We start from the raw sequence: 18,637 nt of genomic DNA, 5'->3' as shown, positions 1-18,637 counted from the left end.
CTTATCCCTCTGTCCTCCAAAATTCTCAATCTGGCTTCTAATTTGACTCTGTTTTTAACTCCCATCGCAGAACTGGAATCCTCACCAAAAGCATTGTAACGGATAGCCAAAACACAGAGAGTGACTTTTAAATTGACATTTTGGTTGGGTTGTGTCTGGCAGGGTTTTACTATGTTGTCTAGGCTACTCTAAATGATCCTGCTTGACTATGGCAACTTGATTGATGGAGTTTTGTTAGATGCAGAAATCTTGACACGCTTTTTATAAGTTGTGTTTGTTTATTATGTGTGTTTATTATCGGTGTGAATTAGCAGCTTGAACAGATCTGGTGAGCTCTTATCAACACTATGTGAATGGGAGTGCCTTTCTCCCCACAGTCCTGGAAGATACTTCTTTTTGGTGCAGTCAACGTGCTGTGCACTGGCTTCCTGCTCATGTGGTGCAGCTCCACCAACAGCATAGGTAGGTGACCCTTCGGTCGTCATCAGCTCAGCTGCACTTTTGTATGTGACCCTTCGGTCGTCATCAGCTCAGCTGCGCTTTTGTATGTGACCCTTTGCTTGTCATCAGCTCAGCTGCGCTTTTGTATGTGACCCTTCGGTCGTCATCAGCTCAGCTGCGCTTTTGTATGTGACCCTTCGGTCATCATCAGCTCAGCTGCGCTTTTGTATGTGACCCTTCGGTCGTCATCAGCTCAGCTGCACTTTTGTATGTGACCCTTCGGTCATCATCAGCTCAGCTGCACTTTTGTATGTGACCCTTCGGTCGTCATCAGCTCAGCTGCGCTTTTGTATGTGACCCTTCGGTCATCATCAGCTCAGCTGCGCTTTTGTATGTGACCCTTCGGTCATCATCAGCTCAGCTGCGCTTTTGTATGTGACCCTTCGGTCGTCATCAGCTCAGCTGCGCTTTTGTATGTGACCCTTCGGTCGTCATCAGCTCAGCTGCGCTTTTGTATGTGACCCTTCGGTCGTCATCAGCTCAGCTACGCTTTTGATTTTGCTTTGAAATAAAGATGTATGTACTAGCTAATTTTATGTCAACTTGACACAAGCTGCAGTCATCTGAGATGGAGGAACCTCATTAAGGAGATGCTCTGTAAGACTGGGCCACAGGCAAGCCCAAGCATGGTCTTAGTGATCCGTGAGGATGGTGCCACCCTGAGAGTGGAGTGGCCCTGAGCTCTGTAGAAAGCAATAGAGTTCATGTGGCAACGCCTCAGACTCACAGCGCTCTGCCTGCCTCTGCCTCCCGAGTGCTGGCTTCAGAGGCGTGCGCCACCACGCCCAGCTCCCTTGCTTTTTTAAAAATCCATTTATTTATTTATTGTGTGCGTTGGTGTTTATTTGCTTGCTTTTTATTGTCTATTTAGTTGTTTATCCATTTATTTATTTGTTTGTTTATTGTGTGTATTGGTGTTTGCCTTAAAGTATGTCTGTGTGCAGGTGTCAGATTCCCTGGAACTGGATTTACAGACAGTTGTGAGCTGCTATGTGGGTGCTGGGAATTGAACCTAGATCCTCTGGAAGAACCACCATTGCTCTTAACCACGCAGCCATTTCTCCAGCCTCCACTTGCTTGCTTTTTAAAGAATGTTATCAATGGCTGGAGAGCTGAGCATAACTTGTGGGAGTTGTTTCTGTCCCGCCGTCCACTATGTGGGATCACACCCAGCTTGCCAAGTTTGGGGTGGCCAGGGCTTGTACTCACTGACCCATCTTGCTGGCTGTATATTATTTTTACAAGAACATATTTAAAACTTCCCGATGAACAGTAAGGTTCAGCTATTTGATTGGATATTACTTTTTCTTTAAGGTTCTGTTTGTTTGTTTGTTTTTGATAAAATCTCATTTAGCCCAGGGTGGTCCTTACTCTATAGCCAAGATTACCTTGAGCTTTTCACCCTCCTCCCTGTACTTCTAGGATGTTGTCACCTGGACTGAACGCAGGGCTTTGTATCTGCTAGACAAATACATTATCTACTGAACTGTATCCCTAGTCTTGTTTTAACTGGAAACTTTTTAATGATTTGTTATTTAAAAATAAAAATATGAAACAAAAAACCCCTTTCGAGTGAGGTATGAAACACAGCTTTTTAGTATGTCCTAATGAAACTAATTTTTTTTTACAGTTTATAAGTAAGATTTTTTGAGGCTTATTAATTATTCCATAAAAGAGAAATTTTGTCATTTTCTTCTTGCATCTTGATATCTGAGGGTTCATGGATCACGATGAACCCTAAATAGACCTGAGCGGGTCATGGTGTACCTCAGAGTTCAGTCTCCACATCTAGGGGGTGGAGCGAGTAGAGTTAGAGAGGGAGAGGAAGAGAGGTTGCTGGATGAAACACTTACAAATTTAAGACACTAATTTGAAATAAGATAAAACAAGCAAACACCAGTAACCAGATGTCAGAAGCCAGAAGAGACCCTTGGGGTCTCTGGCCACTTGTGAGGCTTAAGCTGAGCTTAATCTGGCTTGTCTGCCTGTGTTATTCATGCTTAGTATAAAATCACAAATGTGTAGGGCTGACCAGTAACCCCAAATTCTTTCGGTGTTTTGCTGTATTAAAAAAAATGGGTAAGGATGGGCTGGAGAGATGGGTCAGAGGTTAAGAGCACTGACTGCTCTTTCAGAGGTCCTGAGTTCAATTCCCAGCAACTACATGGTGGGTCACAACCATCTATAATGTGATCTGATGCCTTCTTTTCACCTGCAGGTGTATTCAGGCAGAGCACTGTATACATAAGAATAAATAAATCTTTTTTTTTTTTTAAATGGGTTAGGAGTCAGGCGTGGTGGCACACGCTTTTAATCCCAGCACTTGGGAGGCAGAGGCAGGCGGATCACTGTGAGTTTGAGGTTAGCCTAGTCTACAAAGTGAGTCCAGGACAGCCAAGGCTACACAGAGAAACCCTGTCTCGAAAAACCAAAAGCCAAACCAAACCAATAAATAAATAAATAAATAAATGGGTTAGGAGGGCTGAAGAGATGGCTTAGTGTTTGAGAGGTCTGGCTGCTCTTACAGAAGACCTGTATTTGATTCCCAGCATCCATATGGTGGCTCACAACCATCTATAACTCTAGTTCTATGGGATTTGGTGCCCTTTTCTGACCTCTTTGGGCACTACAGGAGCATGGTGCATACCTACACTTTCAGGCAAAACTACTCACATACATAAAATATAAAATTAAAAATAAGGGCCAGGCGTGGTGGTGCATGCCTTTAATCCCAGCACTTGAGAGGCAGAGGCAGGCAGATCTCTGTGAGTTCCAGGTTAGCCTGGTCTATAGCCAGGGTCACCAACACCCCCCAACCCTCCCAACACACACACAAGGGACTGGAGAGAACACTAGCAAAGAGCGCATCCCAGTCCTGCGGAGGACCTGACTTCCATTCTCAGCACACCTGTCAGTCATCTGCAACTCTGCTTCCAGGGGTCCAGCACCCTGGGCCCTCTTATGCTCCTGCATGTACATGTTGCTTATAAACTCACTCAGGCCATGTGTACATATTTAAAAAGTAATAATAAAAGGGTAAATTAAGAAAAAATGGGCCTGAGAGATGGCTCAGAGGTTAGGAGCACTGCTCTTCCAGAGGTCCTGAGTTCAATTCTCACCAACCACATGGTGGTTTACAACCATCTACACCCTCTAATCGCCTCCTCTGGCATGCATGTATACGTGCAGATAGGATACTCATATGCATAAAATAAATAAAAGGGTAAATTAAACAACATTTTAATGATTTTTTCCTGTTGCTTTGCAGCTTTAACTGCTTATACTTACCTCACCATTTTTGATCTCTTTAGGTAAGTTTTTTTTGTTTTTTGAAATATCCTTTAAATTTTTCCCCTTTGTTTTTTTAGGTTTTTTTGTTTTGTTTTCCCAAAGACTGGTTTTCTCTGTGTAGCTCTGGCTGTCCTAGACTCACTTTGTAGACCAGGCTCCCCTTGATCTCACAGCTATACACCTGCTTCTGCCTCCTGAGTGCTGAGATTAAAGGTGTGTGCCACCATACCCAGTCTTAATATCCTTTAAATTTTAAAGACAGCAAACAAGGATTTATTGCACTGCATTTATTAAGCTTTACTTGCTTAAAGGAAAGTAACTACTAAAATAAGTAAATTTATCATAGAAAAGCTGGGCAATGGTAGCACACGCCTTTAATCCCAGCACTCGGGAGGCAGAAGCAAGTGAATCGCTGTGAGTTCAAGGCCAGCCTGGTCTACAAAGCAAGTCCAGGATAACCAAGGCTACACAGAGAAACCTTGTCTTGAAAAAGAAAGGAGAAGGAGGAGGAAGAGGAGGAGGAAGGAGAGGAGAAGAAAGAGGAGGAGGAAGAGGAGGAGGAGGAGGAGAACCAAAAGAACCAAAAAAGAAAAAAAAATCATAGAAATAGACAACACAAGTGATAAGACTTGCTGGTCTAACGAGAAAGAATTGCACCTGTATAACAACAGGAAGGTAAATATATAGGCATTTATGTAGGATGCACACATGCTGATGAAAACTGCAAAATAGTTCTGAAGGATGAAAATAAAATGGTAAGTCATATACTTAAAATCACACAGAAATACCTGGGCAGCTGGCTTGGTAGTCTAAAGTGGGTTTTCCTCTTCCAGAGGACTCAGCCTGGGTTCCCAGCACCGTGTCAGGTGACTCACAGTGGCCTTGAACACCAGCTTCAGCGGGCTTTGACACCCTCTGGCCTCCCTGCTCATCTGAGCTTGAGTGCCCACATAAATACACACTAATAATAAAAAATTAAAATTACACAAAGTCAATCCTCCCAAATTTAGTCAGCTTTGACAAACTTTTGTTTGTTTTTTTGAGACAGGGTTTCTCTGTGCAGCCCTGGCTGTCCTGGACTTACTCTGTAGACCATACTAGCCTTGACTTTCTGGCCTCTGCCTCCCAAGTGCTGGGATTAAAGACATGCACCACCAGGCCTGATTGACAAGCTTATTTTAATGTTTACAGTAGTCTCCTTTATCCATGGTTCCACCAATTGCAGAAAATCTAGGGAAGAATTCCGGAAATAAACAATTGATTCATAAGTTTTAAATCCCATGCCACTCTGAGCAGTGTAATGGCCTCTGGCTGTCCTAATTCACCCAGCCCAGGTGCAAATCATCACTTTGTCCAGTTTACACGCACTGTAGACCTGCCTGTTAGTCACTTAGTTCTGTCTTGCTGTCAGGTAGACAGCCATTGTTCATAGTGCTTTGGCTCAGCTAGCCCTGACAGCGACACAATGCTACGTCAGTTCTTCTGGCTGGTTTTATGTCAGCTGACACAGGCTTGATTCATTTGGGAAGAGGGCCTCTCAGTTGAGAAAATGCCTCCTTGGCTTTCCTCTAAGCAAGTCTTTTTTTTTTTTTCCCAAGACAGGGTCTCTCTATGTAGCCTTGGCTGTCCTGGACTTGCTTTGTAGACCAGGCTGGTCTCAAACTCACAGTAATCCACCTGCCTCTGCCTCCCGAGAGCTGGAATTAAAGGCGTGAGCCACCACTGTCTGGTTTGTGGTCGCTGTGTTTTCTCTGAGCAGTAGAAACCCTAACCAAGCACAGTGCCTGTGCCCTTCACCTCACTTCATCTCATCATGTGGACACTGTAGCAGCAGGCAGCAGAAGAAAAGGGAGGTGGAGGAGAGTACACGTTGAGTGAGCGCGAGATGGCCCAGAGTCAGTCAGGTGCCTGCCACAGTTTTGTTTAGCTCACTTACAGTGAATTACAATTTCACTCAGCTTCTTCACATTAAAGTTTTTGTCATCCAGAGACACCATGTGTTAGGAGAATCACTGAGGTTAGTGATAATTTATTATAATTTTAACAGCTGAGGGATTCTGAAACCTTAATTTGTTGGGGGAATTAGAAAGATAGTTCTATGGACCAAGTAAGCTGATGGCACTCGTGATAGATGGTTCACAGCCACCTGCATCCTCAGCTCCGGAGGATCCAACACCATCATCTCTCTTGCCTCCACTGGCACCTGCATGCAGACGTGTATACACACACACACACACACACACACACACACACACACACACACACACACACGCATGCACGCATGCACACGGACGCACACACAGTAAAATATACCTTTATTTTACACAGCACTTCATTTGTTTCTGCGTGATATCTGGTTCTACTTTCTAACGCTGTTTGTTTTTCTTTAGTTTAATAACATGTCTAATAAGCTATTGGGTAATGATGAGGAAGCCTAGCCCTGCCTACTCATTTGGGTAAGTTCAGATTATTTTATCTTATGCTAAATGGCTGCTGTTAAAATGATGATATTCTTGGGAGGTAGAGACAGGTGAATCTCTTGAGTTCAAGTCCAGCCTGGTCTACAGAGTGAGTTCCAGGCCAGCCAGGGCTCTCTCTCTTTCTCTCTCTATCTCTGTTCCTCTAGCTTTGCAGCTTTCTCCTCCCCTGAACCCAAGCTCAGGCACCTAAAACTCCGCCTCCCTCTGCTCATAGGCTTCAGCATCTTTATTTAGCCAACCAGGGAGAATTGGGGAGCACTCCTTATAATCACACGGTTACAGGAGACATTTCATTCATAACAAAGCCCATAGCAGGACAGTAAACAGATCTCAAGGCACTGACATTAGCATTTCAAAACATAGTTGGACCTTCCTCCCACTGGGTCACTGTGCAGCCTGCTTCCCTCAGCCTTCCCCCAGCCTTCCCTCAGCCTTCCCCCAGCCTTCCCTCAGCCTCCCCTCAGCCTGGCATGAGCCACCATACTGCTAGGTTTTCAGCCAAAGTCCTAGTGTCATATTTTATGTCAAGTCTGCAGTCTACCTAAACTGAGTTCTTGTGTGGTGTGAGGTATGGGTAAGGCACATTTATTTTCACGCAGATCCTCAAGTGTCAGTACTATTCACTATAGATAGTACTTTCCATTTTCCGCTGCTTTTGTGTCATTTTTCCATAAATCAGATGACTCCATGTGTATTGGTTTCGTGTTGGGACACAAGGTTAGGATTCTGACCCAGTCTGCCTAGCAACCTATGATGTCACTACCTACCTGCCACTGGCCATGCCCCTGCCCAGGAGTATACAAAGGGACAAACCTTCCTTGTGGCTCTCTCTTTCTTGTTTCTCTTTTCCTCTCTTCCTCTCTCTGTCTCTCTGCCCCTTCCTTTCTTCTCTCCCCATGCTCATATAATAAACTTCTCCATTTCATATCTGTTGTGTGGCACATATTTCATATTGTATATCTAGTATTTCGTTGGTACTTAATCCCTTTAATCCTTTAATCCCAGCCCTCGGGAGGCAGAGGCAGGTGGATCACTGTGAGTTCAAGGCCAGCCTTGTCTACAAAGTGAGTCCAGGACAGCCAAGGCTAGCATGAAGAAATCTTGTCTTGAAAAACCAAAAAAATTAAAAATTAAAAAATTGGTGGATTGAACCTGTGACTTTGGCGTTATGAAGCTTTATGAGGAGAATTTGGAGAGTTTGTGAGAAAACTCCAAAGAAACAAGGCAAAAGTCTTGTAGCCTCTGATCCTTGGTAACTTGGAGTTGGTCTTGGAATGTGCTTTCGTGGCCCTCCCAGGTGTAGTCCATAGGAGTGGGTTTACTTCAGATTACACGTCATTTACTGTTACTATTCCGATGATGTGCCCAAGCCCCAGGAGCCACTGTCTAAGGCCTAAACTCCTGTGCGCTTACTCATGACCTTGCTTAACCCTCAGAGTATAAATTGTCTGATGCCCTGAATAAAATTGGCTATTGCATGAGACTTTCCTCTGCCTCATTTTAACTCTTACTTTCCCAGGTTCCTGCCCCAGCTAGAGCGGCAACAATTCAGTTTTGAGTCTCTTTGCTGTTCACACTGTTGCATTTGTCTCTCCTGTAATACGTCAAAACTGTCTCCTTCCCGTCACTTTTTATTTCTGTATATGTTGTAATGCCAGCTTATTACTTTTCACATGTAGCACTGTTTCATTTACATGCCATTTTTATATTTATGTAACTTAATTTTTTGTTCCCATCTAGTCATGCTAATAAATTTTAGTTATTCTTTTAATTATTTTTGGGTGTTTGGTTAGTTCGTTGGTTGGTTTTTCAAGACAAAATTTCTCTGTGTAGCTCTGGATGTCCTGGACTCACTTTGTAGACCAGGTTGGCCTGGAACTCACAGTGATTCCCTTGCCTCTGCCTCTCAAGTGCTGGGATTAAAGGCGTGTGCTACCACACCCACCTTGATTATTCTTTTAATAATGCATAGAGTTCTGTTCATTCCAAAATGATTCCTTTACAAACAGCAATGTAATGCATATCCTTAATTACATTTTTAAAAAGCTTTATTTATTTATTTATTATGTATACAGCGCTCTATCTGCATGTGTGCCTGCACTCCAGAAGAAGGTACCAGATCTCATTATAGATGGCTGTGAGCCACCATGTGGTTGCTGGGAATTGAACTCATGACCTTTGGAAGAACAAATAGTACTCTTCACCTCTGAGCCATCTTTCTAGCCCCTTTATTACATTTTTTTCTCAACCTTCATTATTATTTCCATGAGAATTTTTATGCATTTAAACTGACCCTCTCTGTTTATTACCATTAGAGTATGTACTGCAGAAAAAAGAATGATGATTTCTAGCTTAAAGAGTACAGATTATAGCACATGCTCACAACCAACAATAACTGGGAGAGGCAATATTGATGGGTAAAATTAGGAACTTGGGAGTCAGAGTATGTAAATACGAAGATCTCACTCTTCCAGCTCCTGTGTCAGTCATCTGACTGGCTGGCTAGGTACTTAGCTGTATGATTCTGCAGTTACTTTTCCTGTGTGTCCCAAGTTACTTACTGTTACAGAAACTAAAACAGATGAAGTAATTCTCATAATGACTTGTGCTGGCTTATGTCAGAGCAGCGTGGGAAGAGAAGGAGTTATTTTGGCTCACTGTTTCAGAGAGGTCAGTTCATGGTCTCCTGGCCATAGGTGGTTGGAGACAGCATCATCATAGTAAGGGAGGGTAGGAGACGGCATCTGCTTGTATTATGGAGGACAGGAAGCAGAGAAAGAGGCATACAGGAAGAGACCAGATCATGATATGACCCCAGGGCATGCCTCACTGTTTCCCCCAGCTAGGCCCCAGCTCTTGCCTTTTGCCACCTCTCACTTATGCCATCATATTATGAATCTATCAAGAAACTAAGGTATTGGCTACCTTAGCGCCCTCACAGACTCACTCAGGGCTGTCCTTCACTAGTCATGTAGTGTTTCTTAATTCGATCAAGGTGAGCCATTATTGTACTTAAGATTTAAGAATTAAGGCGGTGGTGGTGCACGCCTTTAATCCCAGCACTCAGGAGGCAGAGGCAGGTGGATCTTTGTAAGTTCGAGGCCAGCCTGGTCTACAAAGTAAGTTCTAAGACAGCCAAACCTGCACAAAGAAACCCTGTCTTGAAAAACAAGCAAGCAAACAAACAAAAAAGAAGTTAATTGAAATAATATGTTAAGGGCTGAATAGTGCCCAGTACACAATGGATCAATTAAATGTTAACTGTTATGATAGTTGTTGTTTCTACAAAAGTAATAGCCATAAATGCTTATCAAATGTGTATAAAATACTGTTATTTCAGTTTTCCTTGTGTTTTATCTTTGGGAGCTTGTTTGGAGATTCTACAGGGGTGCAGTCTATGCCCTTGACTGAAAAACAGCTCTCCTCCATAGGAGAGATCATCTGTTACAAACTGCAGTTTCTGCAAGGACACACATGAGCAGGAAGAGGAGACACCTACCCAGCCACGCAGATTAGCCCAGTCAATCCTGACAGTCAGCAAGGTGGCAGGTGGCACAGCCAGATCATCCTCTTACCCACTATGTGTCACTCCTCTGCAGCGCTGCAGTCTCACAGTCTGGCTGACAGTTCACATACATAGACAGAGTGAATAATTGAATGTATGTGTGTTCTAGGAAGACTGGCTTGTCAACTGAAGAGTTACAGTGTCCTAATGATCTGATTTCAGGTTTGAACGATTAGAAGTCCTGGCTGTGTTTGCTTCTACTGTCTTGGCACAGTTGGGAGCCCTCTTCATACTAAAAGAAAGGTACATTTCTGTGTGTGTTATGATCAGTTTCACTTGGAAATAGGAGAGAATCCAGTGAGACATAATGGTTTGAAAGTATGCAAATTACCACAGACAGTGTTGGAGTTCTGATAGTACAGTTTCTTCCTGTTTCAGACCCATTCTTTTTCTTTTCCACTTCCAAATGACTCCTTTTTAATTTTTATGAACGTTGGTGTTTTGCCTACATGTATGAGCTGGAGTAAACTGCCATGCAGGTGCTGGGAATTGAACCTAGGTCCTGTGGAAGAACACCCATCTCTCTAGCCCCTCTTTAACTTTTCCAGTTCTTCCTTTGGGACGTGGGGGGCTTGGTAGAGAAGTGTTGACATGACATGGTAAGAATAACCTTAGTCTCCTGGCCTCGTCACCACTAAAGTACTAAAGGGTTTTTATGAACTTTAGGATAGATTAGTTATATATTTATAGTTTACGGCTATATATTTAATATAGGTCTTTAGTTTTATAATTTGTGTAACTTATTTGATGTATTTGTCTTTCTTTTAGTGCAGAACGCTTTTTGGAGCAGCCCGAGATACACACGTAAGATGGGTTATTTATTTATTTCTCTCAACTATGGGATCTGTCTAATTTCAGAGCATGCTAGGGAAATATTCTACCACTGATACATATCTCTAGCTAAAGATGTTATTTGGGAGAGTAATTTACTGTTTATTTTTATCCCAGTTACTAGTTGCTCCATTATACCTTTGTCCAGGATCAAAGTTCCAAAGTACAGCCATCTATCGCTGGTATCTCAGGAAAAAAACCTCCAAATCCCAAGGCTCCCTTTCACCTTCAGCAGTTCCCAGACCCTGAGCTTTGTAATTGTGCAGGAAGGATTTTGTAACTTCAGGCTGAGATCAGCACACTAAACCAGCTCCCTTTAGTGTTTTGCATTTGGTCCCCAAATCTTTCCTTGCTGTCTTTAGAAAATACTGTATTTATCACCCACCTGCTTAGCAACTTTGTGGGCCTTACCTGTTGACTCAGGTATGTTGACTTGTCTAGTGTGTTGGCACAATGTCCGTTAACATTTGTATAAACCCATAATTGTAATTAGCTATAGAAAACATATTTGATGGTAAGAGACCATCCTGTCCTGTGTAAAATGGACAGCAACAGACAAGACACATGCTACATAACTAGAAAGCACGCCTGGATTCGGGATGGCAGTCTGTAAAACTAGTCCCCTTGCCCCTCTTTCCTTTATTCTCTCCATACACTAAAATGACAGGTTTGAATCATCAAGAAAAAAAGTGAAGGTGACTGTTTTGTTCTTTCCAGGGGCAGATTACTAGTTGGTACTTTTGTGGCTCTTTCATTCAACCTGTTCACAATGCTTTCTATTCGGAATAAACCTTTCGCTTATGTCTCTGAAGGTATGTTGTTTGTTTTAGTTTACTGTTAATTAAATTTTTTTCATGGAAAAACTGGTGAGTTTCCTTTTTCATTAACTTGTAAATCTATGAGAAATATATTCAGCAGAGAAGGAAGAGCTAGCCCAAAGCTTCTCAAGTCTTTTTCTTTTTCTTTTTTAATTTTCAAGACAGAGTTTCTCTGTGTAGCTCTGGCTAGCCTGGAACTTACGCTGTAGAGCAGGTTGGCCTCGAACTCAGCAATCTGCCTGCCTCTGCCTCCCCAGTGCCTTTGCCACCACTGCATGCTAGTTTCTCAAGTCTAAATGTTAAAGACTATACACTAATTTCATCTCATTAGCACAGAATATAAAAGCCGGTGAGCTGGCGTTGACTTAAGTAATACATGATGACAAGGCGCGGCAGCACCAGGACATGGGAGGCTGCGGGCGATGATTGTGATGAGTTTGAAGCCACTTTGTGCTGCACAGTGAACACCGGGCAGACTGAGACCCTGCCTCCAACAAAACAAAGAAAAGGAATCCTCAAGTCTTCACAAGTCCGGACAGTTTTTCTGCTTTATCCATGTAAATTTCTGATTGTTTTCAAAACCTTTAGTGTTTTGAAATCTCATTAACAGCAGAGACTTTAGCTATTAGTGGATGGAGAAGGAGTGAATACACAGAGCCTACCTTGGGACTGAGGACAGCAATAGATGATGATCTTCAGGTCTTTGGACTTGAGCACCACACAGACAGTGGTGCAAGCTTTCTCAAGAGCTCATTCGTATCCCGGCAACCTCACAGGTGTAAGGGAGACGACGCTGTGTCTGTATCAGTCAGAATGGAAGGGCGGTGATCTCTGGTAATTCTCCCCACAGCCGCCGAAGCGAGCACTTTATTATCGTCGTTTTACATGTTCTGTTCAAAGATGACGTCATTTGCCGACAGCCACTCTCATGGTCACAAGCTGAATCTCACTGCCTTCTCTTTAGTCCAGTCCAGTCCTTTATGGAGAGCTTGTCAGGCTCCTTACGACATGGTAGCGTCAGGGGCACCAGGATGAACATGGCTTGAGTGTGGAGGCTATTTGTCAAGGAAAAGTCCCTGTTGGCATCTTTGGGTGTCCCTAGGTAAACTCCTGGCTTTCTGAGAACTGAAGGAATTAATAATTGCATGATCTGGGACCTGTTGTTTATATGTACAAGACCTCTTGACTTACTTGCGAGGAAAGCTGCAGGTGTATGGCGTGAAGGTCAGGGGACAACTTCAAGAGGCAGTTCTTTTCCTCCATCATGTGGGTCTCAGGTCACATGTAGATTATCAGGCTTAGCCATCTTGCTATCCCTAAAACTTTATTTTAAAAGCACCAGTCACGTGTCACGTCCTCTAACTCCTTCAGGTCAACTGTGCATCACTGTTGAAAGTGCTTTAGACTTACTCTCTTGTCATGAAAAAGGAAAAAGCTGTAGATTTGAGAAGTATTGCACTTTGTCATGCTACACGGTCACTGCCAAAATGAAAGAACTCATTTTTCTAGTGTTGGTTTATTCTTCTTTGTAGATAATTTAAGTATTTTCTCCTTTAAGCTGCTAGTACGAGCTGGCTTCAAGAGCACGTGGCAGACCTTAGTCGAAGGTAAGGTGCGCTGGAGTTTTCTGATTTGAATAATTGAACAAGAATTCCTGAGCAGTGCCTCTATCGAGAAGCAGCTAACTCCTGCACGAGCTGCTCGGTTCAGTTCTCATTCTCTCGTGCTTTTCTCATTGCCAGCACAGGAGAACTCTACAGTGGCAGAGCTTTGCTCTCTAAGTATAGTGCGCCTCACCTGCAGTAGGCTCTCATCCGCACTGGGTGGCTTCTAACGCCCGCTCTGTTCGCTCTTCCGCAGCTTGTGTGGGATTCTTCCAGGACTCAGCAGTATCTTCCTGCCCCGCATGAATCCGTTTGTTCTGATTGATCTTGCCGGGGCCTTTGCTCTGTGTATAACATACATGCTGATTGAAATTAAGTGAGTATATTGCATTGCTGTCCGGTGGGGTTTGATTCCTGGAGCCTGCCTTTAAGGGCATCGACAAGATGGATTTGGGGTCAGGCTTCTAGCATTTTTGCTTATGACCTGTGTAACTTGGTCAGGTCTCGTCTTCAACTATTTAAGGGAATCAGGCCCTCACCACAACTTATAATGAAGATGAGAAATGTATTTAATTCCTACTGCTGGCTAGATGAGTGAGGCTGAAGACAGTAAGAGGGAGGTCTAAGATGTAGTTGCTCTTGCTGGGGGGGTGGGGCAGCTGGGGAGGTAGCCCAGAGCAACTTAAAAAGAAAATTAAAGCCTTTGCTTTGTTTTGTTTTCATTTTTTGTTTTGAGACAAGATCTCTCTATGTAATAAACCTGGCTATCTTGGAACTCTCTTTATAGACCAGGCTGTCCTGTAACTCACAGAGATCCACCTGCCTCTATCTCCCCAAGTGTGTGCCACCACCTCTGGCAAAGCCTCTTTTTTTTTTTTTTTTTTTTTAATTTTATGTGCATTGCCATGAGAATGTCAGAGCCATAGGATCTAAACTTAGAGGCAGTTGTGAGCTGCCATGTGGGTGCTGGAACTGAACCTGAGTCCTCTAAAAGAACAGACAGTGCTCTTAACCGCTGAGCCATCTCTCCAGCCCATGGCAAAACTTTTAGTAATAGACATTGCAGCTGCTTTTAGGCCAACATTTTACAACTGAATTCTTTGATTAACTCACCTTTAACCAGATGTATTTACTGTAATGGCTTCTTGGTTTTTGGGTTGTTTTTTTGTTTTTTGTTTTTATACATATTTCTCCTTAAAAGTCACAGGCAATTCTGTTTTTATTTACTGAGGATTCCCAAATCCTTTTTCTAACCAGACTTCCATTGCATTCCAAGCATTGTTTCCCTAACTTCTAGTTGTGTGTCCTGAGCATCCTTCCCCATTGCTGAAACCTTTCTGACATTGTCTGTGAGCAGCTGCAGCTGTCAGCTCTCCCAGTGCAGTGCACAGTGCACTGCACCTGTTTCTTTCTTCTTAACATTTATGTGTGGGTGTGCCAGCGTCTGTGTGACAGTCAGAGGACGGCTGTGGAGAGCCCGTGCTCACCTCCCAACTTGTTGGAGTAGGATCTTCCACATCTGCAGCGTGCCCCAGGCCCCTGCTGCTACTCCACCTCTGCCTCCATCCCACTGTGGGGACACTGGGACTACAATACAGATATGGTCACCACAGTCAGACTGTTCCTTGAGCTTAAGTGATCCAACTCAGAACATCGGGCCTGAGAGGCAAGTGCTCAAACTCATGGGGCCATCTCTCTAGCCCTGACTCTTTTTTATTTGTTTCCAGACAGGGTTTCTCTGTGTAACCTTGGCTGTCCTGGCTGTAGAACAGGCTGAGTTTGAACTTACAGAGATCCCTGCCTCTGCTTCCTTGTGCGTGGGAATTAAAGGTGTGTGCCACCATGCCTGGCTGACACTTTTTTTTTTAATTCTTATTTTAACCATCTGACAGCATATAGTTTGGTGACAGTGAGTACGTGCACATCTTGGTACAGTCGTCATTACCACCTGCCATCCATCTGCAGAACTTTGCCTTCACCCCTAACTGAAGCTCTGCCCTCATTTGAACATACCTCCCTGTTCCCCTTCTCGGGGTCTCCTGTAACCACTCTGCTCTCTGCCTCCCACTTGTAAACTACACCATAAGTACAGCGTACAATCATGTTTATAACTGGCTTGTTTCCTATAGCAGTGTTTTCACAGTTCATCCATGTTGTATATATCTGTATTTCCTTCCCTTTTGAGGCTAAATCCCACATTTTATTACTCACTCATCTGCCAGTAAACATTGGGGTTGATCCCACCTTTCGGCTGCTGTGGATAATGCCACCTCGACCTGAGGTTCAGTCCCTAGTGGCCTCTGCTGGTGTCTCCACTGAAGCAGACCCGCTGTAGTGTGTGTATTTTGAGGAACCTCAGTGCGTTCTTTAGTGCTTGTTCTAGTTTCCTCTTTGCTCGGTCTACCCCAAGCCAAATCTGATTGATCATGAGGCGTAATCAGTTTTTTCTTAACTAGTCTCCTCTTTGCTTGTTTACTGTCCCAAATAAAGCCATTGTCATCATCACCATCATTAAAATAGTCTCTTGGAGCCAGGCATGGTGGCACATGCCTTTAATCCCAGCACTCGGGAGGCAGAGGCAGGTAGATTGCTATGAGTTCGAGGCCAGCCTAGTCTACAAAGCGAGTCTAGGACAGCTAAGGCTACACAGAGAAACCCTGGCATAAAAAAATAAGAAAGAAAAAAAGAAAAGGAAAGGAAAGCTCATTTGTCTTTCTTATTATCTCTCTGCATACTAATTAACATAATTATTATTTTTCCATTAAAGTTTGATAGGCAAGATTTTTGTTGTTGGTGGTGTTTTGGTTTGGGATTTTTTTGTTTTGTTTTGTTTTGTTGTTGTTTTGGTTTGTTTTTGGTTTTTGAGACAGTTTCTCTGTGTAACAGCCCTGGCTGTCCTGGACTCACTTTGTAGACAGGCTGTCCTGGAACTCACAGAGATCCACCTGCCCTACGTCCGGACTGCTGGGATTTAGCACTACCACCCCTGGCCCCTTTTTTTTTTTTTTTTAATGTGCATTGGTGTTTTGCCTGTGAGTATGTCTGGTGAGGGTGTCAGATCTTGGAGTTACAGACAGTTGTGAGCTGCCATGTGGGTGCTGGAACTCAGGTCCTCTGGAAGAGCAGTCAGTGCTCTTAACCGTTGAGCCGTCTCTGTGGCCCCAACAGGCAAGAATTCTAACAGCTGCCTTTTTGGACCCTCACCCACCACCCCTCCAGGTGCCCTTGACAGTAGTAGCTATTTGTGATTGCTTTTAGAAGTTGTTTTTGGTAATTTATATGATTAAATTGTAAGTTGAATTGTTTTTCCTTGCAGTAATTATTTTGCTGTAGACACTGCCTCTGCAATAGCCATTGCCCTGATGACATTTGGCACCATGTACCCCATGAGTGTGTACAGTGGGAAAGTTCTTCTCCAGGTGAGGCTCTTGTTTTCACTGGGCACACATGTCTAATGTGCGCTGCTGCGTTCTCTTCCCAGATGGAAGCTGGTGTGGACTCTAGCGGATAGATGAAGTGTTAGCGGCTGAGGGGCCCTGTCAGCCGGAAGCCAACAGTCAGACAGTGACCTAGAACTCACTTAGCAGGGACTGCTGGACGCTTCATCGCCCCCCTGATACTTTAGGTCCACATTCTTCCATGTTCCTGCACGTGTAATCATGGATTTGTAATTATTTGTTCTAGTCATATTTTAAGTGTAAACAATGTTATTTAAATATTTTTTAAACTATTTTATTTCTTTGGGTAAATATGCTCTAGGTTATATGCCTGTCTAGTTATGATTGCTTTTTTGTTTCCTGTCATTGGATCCTCACAGTGACAAATTGAGTATTAAGATAATATAAACATGTTTCCCAGAGCTAGGTGCATGTAAATACCAGTCTTCCTTTCATTCATCTCTTATGCCCATGCTTTTCCTAGAATTTAGTAATAAAGATGGCATGGTCCTTTTGTAGTACTGTGCCCTAAATGAAATGTTGCTTTTCTAACCATTTCTTATCTACTTTTTGTTAGTTTGTTGGGTTTTTTTTCTCACTTCATTTTATTTATTTATTTCAGTTTCACTTTCTCCACCAAGGGCACTTTTAACTGTTGAGTCCATCAATCACTCAGCCCCTTGGTGCTTGGTTCCCTAAGTCTCATTGGATTCTAGAGAGAACAGCTCCCCTGTAAGAAAAAAGCCGTGCTGTACTCCAAAGCCGTGCTGTACTCCTCCCTGAAGGCCCTCCCACTCTCAGCAGTTCTCTCCTTAATCTGTGTTTACTCAAAAACAAACAAACAAAAAGATGAGATGTTGTCTTACTGGGCCAGGGAGACCTCTCCTCCCTAAGTCATAATAGGACTAAGGCTGGGGGTGCTGGAGTTAGGAGCACTGGCTGCTCCTCTAGACGGCCCAGACTCAATTCCTAGACCTACATGGCAGCTCACAACTGTCTGTAATTCCAGTTCCGGGGGATCCATCACACCAGGCATGAATGTGGTACACATATCTGCATGTGCAGGCAAAATACCCACACACATAAAATAAAATAAACCATTAAAAAATAAATCTAAGGCTGGCTTGAAATCCATTTGTGGGTGTTGAGGGGCTTCAAAATCATTATTGCAAAATTATTTTCTCCCTAGGATATTCATGTTTTATTCTGTTTTCTCAGACAACTCCACCTCACGTTATTGGTCAGTTGGACAAGCTGATCAGAGAGGTAAGATGCAACAGTAAATAAGTTGTTTTTTAAATGTATGTTAGGGAAACAAAAGGGTGGGCACGGTGTGTACAATATAGTGACTGTAGAATTTTCTCCTAGGGGAGTTTGTCTTATACTAAATATCACACACAACATAACTTGCTATAAGGAGTTTATTTGAGAGGATGGGAGAGGAGTTAGGGCCTGGGGAAGGAACAGAGGATGATTGACCATGTGGACAGACAGACAGATGGAGACAGAGCCGTGAGGGCAGAGAAGGCCAGAGGGGGACAGAGAGAGAAGGCCAGAGGGAGCAGAGGAAGAGCGGGGCGGGGAGAGGGAGAGACACAGAACCAGGCCAAGAGTAAGGGAGCCTGCGGTGACAGGCAGCAGGTGATGATGTCAGAGGTTGAAGGCCCCTAGGGGCAGGCTAGTAGGGCTGCCTGTATACTAACAGTTTGCTTGTTTTATACTAACAGGGTAGAAACTATAACGCAGGGACAAAAACAGAAAAATTTGAGGGATTGCTCAGTGTAGAAGACAAGTTGACTTGAAGTACGTGTGGAAGGTAGTGATCTGAAGACACCATGTTAGCTGGGGAAATGATTTTTCTCATTCTTTAACTAAAACAAATGTCCTCACGCTGACCCACCCCACTTCTCAGTGTGCTGGCTATTTTTTTTTTTGTTGTTGTTGTTGTTAGAAGTTCCACTTAATGGAGAAAACCAATCATTGGTTTGGATGTTGACACTGTTCTCAGTTCTTGGTTTTTGGTATCCCAAGAGCCACTTTTTCCAGACTGAATCGTGGCCCCGAGTGTATCTTTGTCGTCACTGTCCTCAGGGCTGTGTATCTGGCCCTG

The 18,637-nt window shown here is 43.5% G+C and overlaps 1 protein-coding gene across 1 annotated transcript in view; it reads left to right on the top strand.

Moving 5' to 3' along the window:
* Positions 1-18,637, top strand: part of Slc30a6 (solute carrier family 30 member 6) — a 34,506-nt gene that overhangs the window by 11,767 nt on the left and 4,102 nt on the right. Inside the window, exons 3-12 of the mRNA XM_051168743.1 lie at positions 378-462; positions 3,770-3,812; positions 6,183-6,248; positions 10,000-10,080; positions 10,606-10,641; positions 11,386-11,480; positions 13,045-13,093; positions 13,347-13,466; positions 16,407-16,509; positions 17,746-17,793. Coding sequence (XP_051024700.1) covers positions 378-462; positions 3,770-3,812; positions 6,183-6,248; positions 10,000-10,080; positions 10,606-10,641; positions 11,386-11,480; positions 13,045-13,093; positions 13,347-13,466; positions 16,407-16,509; positions 17,746-17,793 — 726 coding nt within the window. The remainder of the gene's footprint in view (positions 1-377; positions 463-3,769; positions 3,813-6,182; positions 6,249-9,999; positions 10,081-10,605; positions 10,642-11,385; positions 11,481-13,044; positions 13,094-13,346; positions 13,467-16,406; positions 16,510-17,745; positions 17,794-18,637) is intronic.

This window comes from Acomys russatus, chromosome 1 (assembly GCF_903995435.1).
Source record: "Acomys russatus chromosome 1, mAcoRus1.1, whole genome shotgun sequence".
Taxonomy (NCBI): domain Eukaryota; kingdom Metazoa; phylum Chordata; class Mammalia; order Rodentia; family Muridae; genus Acomys; species Acomys russatus.
Note: the sequence above shows the minus strand (reverse complement) of the source record. Positions and strands in the feature narration are given on the sequence as shown.